Below are 9,798 nucleotides of genomic sequence, written 5' to 3'. Positions count from 1 at the left end.
ACTTAGCCAAGTCATATCCTATACAGTACATTTGTCAACAGTTAATGACGTGTTTAACCAAATTCGCGCAGACTGGTGTTGCATGACGTTACAAACACCTTTCTGCGCCAGAAGACGGTTACCCCCTAACAGATAAACTCCCCCCCTCGCCGTTTGTCACAGCTCCCACCCAAATCATTCGGCGGCTGACTGTGAAGGAATGGACCCAGTTATCTGAAACGGAAGCTGTCAAACTTTGGATATATATATAATAGGAATTACATAAATAATTCAGACCTCGCACCATTTACAGACATTAAGATGTTTCATTTTGTATTCCATTTTCATAAGTACGAAATCACCCATGAAATTTTTAGGTGATTTCTAAGGCTTTAATTCTACTTTATACGTAATTTAGCAACGCTGTGTAGTAAAAGACCGCATGAAAAAATAATTTAAAAAAGCATAACTTAGTTTTGTGATGCAAGACAAACGCAACGTGAAGTTAGATATATAAAATCCTAATTTCAACTAGGCCTTACTTGGATAAAAAATGTATCAAGAGTGAATATCTGATCGTAATTACAAATTTATCTTAGGACACATTTTAAACCTTACTGCTACCCGAAAGCAGCTCAGACATTTTATAGTGCCGAGGGAAATCAAGTTTATTAACAGGCAACAGAATACATTAAAATGTTGTGTACAGACTTTTATACACATTTGAACTTTTTATACAACCAAGATATTTTGTCTGCTGCACCTGAAAGACACGGCCAATCAACATAAAAAAAAAAATAAAAAAAAAACAGGAGTCTGTGATTTCCTCTCATCAGAACAGAAAGAAACATGTTCCTGGGGTTCATGGAGTCCTCGTGAAACTGATGCATTCTCAAAACCCGAGCTGTGTATTTCGTCTGAGCAGATTTACTCGTAGAAGCACATAAGCATACGTTATGGATGTATTCAAACATGCCATTTTCCTTTGTCTCTTTATTCGATATGCCATCATGTGAGCTTGCTAACAATGGCTTGGTTCAAGGAGTTCAGCTGATTTGTCCATTTGTCTAACGCTGTGTAGCGAGCGCCTCCTCTTTTCTGGTAGTCCAGTTCTAGAAGCTGGTTGACCTGATCGATTCGTCCATGGATCGTGCTGTGGAAAAACAAAAAAAAGGGGCATTTATTGTGGACACAATTCAAATCTGTGACGTCTTTATAATTCAAATGTTAATGTTTAGTTCATTTACAGGCAGGGAGATCAGGTAAGTTTATCATCACAAATACAACAAATGACGAGAAATCAGTTGGCATAAACAAAAGGAAAGTTACATTAAACAGGTGGTTTCACTTCCTACTGTCTCAGTTATTGTTCATTTTTACAAGTGAGACATTACAGCTTGAATATGACGCTGCATGATGAAGCTGAAAAGGTGCATATGGTCTGAAACACTGCTTGCATAATTAGCACAGATCAATATAACATGCGCACGAATGGCAGAAAAGAACCTTGCACATTGACACACTGACTTCACTGGTGTGTGTTCCCATGATGCATCCTGCTGCCGTGTGTTTCCAGGTAAACCAATGTTACAAATATGCAATTTTTTTCTTCTTCTGAAAGAATTACATTTCAGTCTTCCAGTAACTAATGTAATATTTATTTTCTTACCTTAATTTCCTGAACTTCCACTAAGTCCTAAAAGCGAGCAATTAAGCCTTAATTACCGGTGAAACAATTCACACCGCTTAACTCTTACAGGTCAAGGGATTCAAACTATGAGGAAGCATTGCAATTAACAGGAAAGCAGGTGATTTTTTTTCTTCTTTTGTTCTTGTTCTTGGCACACAAAGGCCAAACTTACTTATCCAAGATGCACTGCACCAGCAAACTCTCCACGTCGCACACGTCAATGTTTAACTCCTGAAACAACACAGAGCAGACATGTTCTCAAACTGGTTAAGGATGCACGAGTAATCACAGAAAAGCAACACATGAGTGGTGCTACATTGTAGACACTCTGTAATGTCAGAGACAGGGTAAACAAAACATCGAATAAATCATCATATGAAGACTACAATTCTGGATTCCTGTATGTAATTTGTAAAAAAAAATTAAACGTTTGAGTAAGTAGATAAATCTAAGTTCACAAGTAATGATTTATGGCTATAAGTTTGAGCGTTTGACAAAAAAAAAAAAAATCTATCAAGTCCTAAAAGTTATGGTGCCAGAAAATAGGCACGTATTTTCAGACTCACCTTAGAAATGAAGGGGATGTGTATTCTTGTGTATGGTTTGATGAGTTTGATAAGGACTTGAGTTCTAATGTTACGCAGGAGCTCTGAAACGTCACATAACATCACATGTTTTAACGACTGTTCAGGCAAACCGACTGCGGTCACGTCCTCTACTCACCCTCTATGTGCTCTCTAATGAACGGGTCGTCCATTATGTTGCTGTGATTTGTCTTCAAGATTTTCTCAAACTCGGTGATGTCATTGTTCTGGTAGGCGCTGAAAAAGAAAAATGATCTCGGTTGTTTAAATAATTCCCATGTGTCTGGGATCTCTGGGACTTCAGCTCCCCTTCCCAGCCAGCCCGAAGGTCATCAAACATATTGCAAAATATTATATAAATATTTCTTCTAAACTCTATTCTTGTAAAAATTTCCATTCTTAGTTTCTTGTTTTATCTCATTAAATCTTAAGACATGTTCACGGAAAATGAGGCCTTACTGACAGTATCTGGTATCTGTGTAAACACTGGAACAAAAGCTTGCAAAAAAACGGAAGCAGGAAATGTGTAAAAGCTTCATATTTCTACAAAGTCTATAAACTGCCTTGATATAGAACTGTTCGGTCATTTGCATTGAATGGTTTTAGGAACATTAATGTCCTTGCTGAAGCTCAGCTATAGATGATTTTCACAGAAACAAGAAAAACTGCTCACACTGGTTGTATAGTGCTTACAGAAAAATTCACATCCCTTACATGTTTTCATGTTTTATCTGATATAACGACCTAAAGCAGCAAACAGCTACAGAAGAAGGAAAACGTGCGTTGGTTTTATTTTATTAAAATCTAAAAAGAAAGTGGTGTGCACACATATTCACCAAATTATTAGGACAACGTCTTAAATCATAATTTTCATAGCATCACAATAACAGGGACTGAGTGCATATAGACATCACACTTCATTTGTATATGGATTATTTGGGATATTTTTCACAAGAAGACTTTAAATCTGTTTTTTAAGAAAAAAAAAAACAGCGGCGAGGAGACTCAGGGGGGAGGAGACGCAGGGGGGAACTGCACCTGATGGGGAAACCCAAATCGACGTAACAACGGAATTGTTCTACCTCTGGATGACATGTGAAAGAATCGGGTTTTTTGACCTCCAGCGTTGTGCGCATGCACGAAATTTCCAGACGTAAACACTAACGTCTGCAACGTTCAGTTTAAATCAGTTTAAATCGGATGAATGCAGAGCAACATTCATCCGTTGCTCTGCATCGAGTCTGTCTGAAAAAGTTCCAATAAATTTGTTAGCTGTAATGTGAAAAACCCAACAGAGTGTAAATACTTTTGCAAAGCGATGCAAAAGTGGCACGGTGAGCGTCTGACCACAAGACAAACCCTTTGCATGTTACACATTGATTCATATTAACTTCTCTTCTTATCATTACAAACATATTTCTCACCGAATTTGCTTCACTCTTGACATTTCTTAGAGCAACATGTATAACAAAAGAAGCAAAACTTTATACTTCGTGTGAACTCGGCAGAGTCCAAGATTCACATGTACTGTCTAGAATTCTTAAAACATGTCTAAATCCCAGCAATTATTCCAAATTTATCAGTCAATATTAACATTTCAGCCCTCTTATTATGGTTACGCATTCAAACATGGACACTCACTCACCTTACTAAGTTTGTCATAGCTAGGATCTCTGGGTCATTTTTGTATGGTTTGGCCTTAGGGGGAGAAAAAGAAGAAGTTAAAATTTGCAAAAAGTAAATGTTAAAGTACACTTTACCCTGATTAGAATTGTTTCTGCTGGGTTTTAAAGCAAATTTTAAACTGTATGATCAGATAGTGAAGTCATACCAGCTCCCACTTGCATTATTTAGCTGAAGCTAAACATAACCTCCACACCTCTTGAGAGTCGAAAGGGTTTATCCCCGACTTCATCAGCATGTTGGCCAAGACCAGGTACTTCAGGCACGTCGTCCTTCGTGGGCTTCCAGACTCGTCGTAGTTTTTGAAGGCCTCGAAAAAATCCGTGTGCGCCTTCTCGAACTCGCCCTCTCTTAAATGCATCTTCCCTCCACACTCTGGCGGGGACCAATCGGAGACGAGTTATTCCACAAACAGCTTTAGGATCGCAAAATGTTACAGCGCACGCAGCTCAAGTTATTCATGTATTTTGTTCTTTTTAAAAGAGAGCTAACCTCGAATAACTCCCATTATGAGAGGGTGAGGGATAGCAGACTTGATGTGAAGCGACTGCTCATACAGTGCTTTCAGTTTCTTGTTGTTTTTCTGTGCAGTGTACATTTGGATTTCCAAAGCGTAGATCTCCAGAAGCTGTGTGCCTTTTTTCAAGTCATCCTCTCCATCATCTGTCTGGATTTAAATACAAATATGCATAAATAAAGAAATGTCTACTTAATCAGTCAATGTACGAGTCAGACCTGCATTAAACCAGCCTCTGACCTTGAGAGAAATATTATTTCATGCACAATACTATTTAGATTTATTACCTGACATGACTGGTGAAGTTGCCTAAGTATCTTCTGAAGTTTTCCATACTCTTCTCTCTCCAAGTACAGCTTTCCCAACTAAAGAAATGAAACAAAAAGGATTTGTAGAGCACATTTTACTAGCAAATGGCCATGTACGACTGAGGATTGATGCTTGTGTACCTTTGTGTTGGTTTTAAACCACAATCTGTCATTTTTTGCATCCTTCAAAGCCTCCAATGTGGTTTCATAGAACTCCTGCAGCAAGTCCATCTGTGTTCAGAAGGGCAGCAATTTAAGATGCACAGCAATGCAAACAGAAAAAATGAGACGGAGTAGGAAAGTGATCCAAGCGTATCTGTATATTTTTGCAAAGATTAGCTGCGTACAAAATGATTGAGATCTTTGCAAAAGTCAATATGCAAATATTTTTCCTCTTTTTAAATAAGTTGACACATATCCATCTGACATTGTAGAACCATACCTGTTTAGAGGTAGAAATGTAGTCCAAAATGGAGTTGATAGACTTTTCTGAGTAGTTCCTGGTAACAGCACTTCGGATGTATGTAAGGAGCTGCTTGTACCTGTTCATCATTTCTGGAAAATTGGTCTATGGTGTTGAGAAAACCCCCCAAAAAAGACCATGACAACAACCCTGATTTAATGGAAAAAGCGTAAAATAATTCAATTAAGCATGCGGTACATGACTTACCAACTTAAAGTTGATTTTTATCATCTGCTTAAGAGCTTTGAAACCCCATTCTCCCTTTTCTCCCTCTAGTTCCAGTACCTGTACAGAACAAACATGAAGAAGTCTATGCATATTTTGTTCTAAAGACACACGTAAATAACAGATTGATTTTAAGGAGCTCAACTGCACCTTTTGGAAACTGCTAAGTGCTGCTTTGGGATCGTCCTCCTTCAAGGCTTTGGAGTTGTAGTACTGGTTCTCCAAGTCCACATTTGGCTCTGAATTGCTGTCCTCTGAATATTCCTGAGTTTATAAGAATCAGTATTCATCAGGGTATCAAACTATCCCCTTCATGATGCAGAGGTAAGCATGGTAGGTTCATTGGCTAACGTGCAGTTAGCTAACAACATGACTTCGTAACTTGCTCAGTGATTGCCCTAAAATAAACTATCGTAACGCGACGCGTTTTCTCAAGCACCTCTATCAGTGACAGCGTTTATGCTTGAAGATATTTCTCTTATATCAGCCTTTACCAACAATAACAATAACACTAGCGGGGAAGCTAACGTTATTTATATACTGACAGCTTCACGTTAGCTAAGAGCTAAAGCTAACTAGCCCCGTGCTGTCGGGACTTTGGTAATAGCTCTCAGCGGATAAACGATCTCAATTTAAAAGTCAAACAGGTGATAATAATCTTAATTACCAGGTCGTAATCTTCTTCATCATCGCACATGAAATCATCTTCCATATCGGACATTTTGATGGGGTTTCTTGTCCTTTTTCAGGGACAGTCAGCAGCCGGGGCCTGTGGTATGTTTTTGCAGAGAAGTGATGAGGAGGTGCGGTAAGAAGCAAAGACACACTTTCTGCCATAGATGGCGCTATTGCACCGCCTCAGGTGTCCTCAGATGGGGTTTGTTTTTCTGACTTCTGGCTTCTCCAGAAACTCGTGGTCAAACATAACCAAATCAAATTTAACCAATTCGTCAATACATATTTTTGTGTGTCATAATAATTCATTTAAAAACATACTTAAAAATAAAAAAAAGTATCTGTATTTGTTTCAGTACGTCAGTTTGTATTGAATAAACAATTAATTTATAACTTGGTAATAAAAGTTTTAATTCATTATATGTTAAAGTTATCTCATAATTTCAAAATATATTGAACTTTTCAATATTGCTTATACTTCAATCCATCATTACATAATATAAAACCATATAAACATTCACCGCAGCATTTTAAATAAAATCCTGTCATTTGATTGGTTAACCTGCTCAGCAGTTCGACTGCAGACCACTCAGCTTCTCCATAGCATTGTTGTTACACCAGGTGACATTGATCACTGTAAGCGACCAAATACATAAGTTCACCATATATAGTTCATAGACTAATATTTATCAAATTGTAATATTTATCAAATTCTGGTACTTTTTCAGCTTTTAAGGATAAAGTACTATTTAAAACAATTTGATTAAAATTCACTTTCGAGTTGAATGCCATGTTTTTTTCTGCTGTGCAACAGCTCAGATGGAAATAATTATGTTTTTTTTTTCCTTTACTGTAATATTTTCATCTGAGATGCATCTCCTTTGGAGAGCTGCATACCTCACACCATATTAATCTTGAAGATGGTTATTGTAAGAGATTAGAATATCAAGGGATCAAAATTCACTTCAGCCAGCATTGTCCTAATAATTTATAAATCAATATTAATTCATTATCATATAACATGTAGCATTTCCTGTCGTTTTTGTTGCAGCAACTTCAAATTGTACCATGTTGTACAATTAACATTAAGAGTAAATTATTTGTTTGTGTCACAGTCTTCACTGAATACAATTTGACGGAAAAGACCTCATGTAAAATTAATCATGAGCTGCTAAGTTACAGCACAAGGTGTAATCACAGTTGTTGAGAAAATACACTGGTAATTTCAATCACTGTAAATATCCCAGGAACTCCAGCTGTGTGTGTCAAATGTTAGTCAGCCCCATTAATCAGGTTCTTGTCAAACGGATTTCGTGAGTACTCAACGGCGCTGGCTGCCACACAGAGAGACCATTGGCAGCATCATATCGACAACCTCCCCACCTCTATTTGGGGTCGTTCCACATTGGACACTGTTAAAAATTATACTACGAAAGGGTCTGAGTTCCACAACGCAGACTTTATGCAATCATCTTTTGTGTAATCAACATATGTTTTATAAGTTTGAGGGAAAAAAAGAAAAGAAAAACCCGATGAGTGCTGGTGAAAAACTCAAGCCTATGATCTGATGCAGTCAGCCTGGCCATAATATTTACAGTCTCCAGACACAAATCACTAACACCATTAGAAGGGAGGAGACTGTTTTCACAGACCGAGTAATAACGCTAATCGTTATTAATGTTTAGTACTCTGGGTTCTGTGATTGTGTTTATTCATGTGCCACAAACAGAGTTTTTCTTACCCATATCATCATTGTTGCTTGCCCCGACAGAATTATTATTTACAAAATGGCATCACTTTGTTGTGTGCCAGCTTCACGTTGAAGCGAGAACAATGAGATTACTCTGGGAAGGTGACGTCTTTGCTTCTCCAGTGACACGATACAGTCTATTTGCACCAATTAGCTGGCTGCGTGAGAAGCTTAATATGAACAATGATGGCGTGCGCTTTGTCTGTCAACATGTCATTAATTGCACAGCTCAGCATCAACATGGAACACAAGAAAAGCTGTTGGTCTAAGACAGAGACAAATAGGTGTTAATTTACTTCAGTTTTTGATCACGGTGCCCACATAATCCTCCTAAAATTATATGTTATTAGGCTTTGTCCTAAAATCTCATATTGACTGTTATCAAAACTGACGTGTCTACAGAATGAAAATCCTCCAAAAAACAAAATGCATGTCTCAGCTGTGAAGAGGAAAAGGAGCGATTTTCCTGGCTGGTTTGTTAGAAGAAAACATAAAGCTGGAACATCTGAAAATCCCCTAATTTGATTAACAGTACTTCTTGAGAATAGGGACAAAACAGGTCCTACGGATAAAGCACAAAATTTGAAATATACACAAAATATATCTTTTTTAAATATCTGACTAAACTAACCTGGGTCATGTGAGCACAACAATGTATATTTTCCTGGTGTTTGCTGAATATGTTTTTATTTTAAACATTGTAGTCGGTGGCTGGTGTCTTTAAAAGCCTTTGTCCACGAGCAGAACTCAAGACATTATAATAGTTTAAAACAATTAAAGAAATACTAAAATTATATATCATGACAATTATATATAAGTATTCATATAAGTAATTATAAAAGTATCAATAAATTTAATTAAAAATATTTTTTATATGTTTTCCAACTCCATTGAAATTTGTCCCTAGTTTTTGTCAACACCTTTAGACATAAAGAGAATGTAAAAAAAATCAAGCATTATTGGGGGACACCAGAACTTCTGAGGACCCCATGACCACTTCCTTTCTCTTCCTTTGCTAGGATGGCTAGTTAGCTCTGGCTAGTTTATGTTATTCTTTAGTTTTTTCTTCTGTTTTATTCCTAAGTTGCTCGTAACAACCATGATGTGTTAACACCATAACTGACAATTTACAAAACTTTGATGAAATTTTGTGAAATAAAAATACATTTTTTGTATATTGTAAAGATTTCATGGACCTGATGAGCTACAATATGGCCTCCTTCAGAATAACATCATATAAATTGGTATTTTGTCAACTCCGTCAGATGTCAACTCCATCAGAGTTTCTGAGACTCTTTCAGTGAAATTGTTGACAAAAAACTGCTGTTCAGAGATCTGTTGTGCGTCTCACTCTGAATAGTAAGCATCAACACATTTTCAGAGATTAGTGCAATGCTGAATATATTTACTTCGGAAAATTGGGTGATAAAAGTAAAAATAAAGTTTAACAATTAGCAGTCCTGTGTCCGTAAATCTACTCTGTAACCCCCTAAAATATATTTAATTATATCTTCTTTTAATGGTTATTAAATTATTTGATGAACTTATCATTGTGACATAAATCCCTTATTACTAATTCATAAGGTAAAAAACGAGATTATAAAACAAACCACCTGACAATGGAAGTATCGTTTTGCTTGATGCAAAACGATACAATATAAAAGCTATTTTGGGCGAAATTAACATTAGCCAAAACAAATTATGGAAAAATTATTTGAGAATATTGTGTACATGCAATATTCAATAGTTGTTAAATTGTAACAAAATTCACAACTTTATTCTTTTCTAATGTTTTTATGTAGACTTGAAGTCAGTCATAGTTCTCATTGGTTGTGTACAATGTCCAGCAGAGAACAATAAGGCTGTTATATTTTTAAAAATTGGTTAAATTTGAAAAAAAAAAAAAAAAAGAATTGTGAAATTA

General features: G+C 36.5%; 1 protein-coding gene across 1 annotated transcript; it reads right to left on the bottom strand.

Moving 5' to 3' along the window:
* Positions 1-621: 621 nt before the first annotated feature.
* On the bottom strand, positions 622-6,276 carry cops2 (COP9 signalosome subunit 2). The gene is made up of 13 exons (XM_008404602.2): positions 6,117-6,276; positions 5,600-5,713; positions 5,432-5,509; positions 5,204-5,329; positions 4,903-4,992; positions 4,741-4,818; positions 4,429-4,603; positions 4,133-4,311; positions 3,899-3,951; positions 2,393-2,490; positions 2,236-2,318; positions 1,842-1,900; positions 622-1,132 (listed from the first exon to the last, which is right to left on the bottom strand). Exons 1-13 carry the CDS (start codon positions 6,168-6,170, stop codon positions 988-990), a joined length of 1,332 nt encoding a protein of 443 aa, XP_008402824.1. The 5' UTR covers positions 6,171-6,276; the 3' UTR covers positions 622-987.
* Between the last annotated feature and the right edge of the window lie 3,522 nt (positions 6,277-9,798).

This window comes from Poecilia reticulata, linkage group LG3 (assembly GCF_000633615.1).
Source record: "Poecilia reticulata strain Guanapo linkage group LG3, Guppy_female_1.0+MT, whole genome shotgun sequence".
NCBI lineage: Eukaryota > Metazoa > Chordata > Actinopteri > Cyprinodontiformes > Poeciliidae > Poecilia > Poecilia reticulata.
This window is presented reverse-complemented; position numbering and strand designations above follow the sequence as displayed.

Excerpts from the sequence above, each read along its gene's own strand:
- cops2 (XM_008404602.2), bottom strand. The coding sequence starts at position 6,170 with ATGTCCGATATGGAAGATGATTTCATGTGCGATGATGAAGAAGATTAC. Across the intron at positions 2,319-2,392 it reads CATTAGAGAGCACATAGAGG|AGCTCCTGCGTAACATTAGA; the intron begins GTGAGTAGAGGA and ends GTGACGTTTCAG. Across the intron at positions 1,133-1,841 it reads GTGCAGTGCATCTTGGATAA|CACGATCCATGGACGAATCG; the intron begins GTAAGTTTGGCC and ends GTTTTTCCACAG.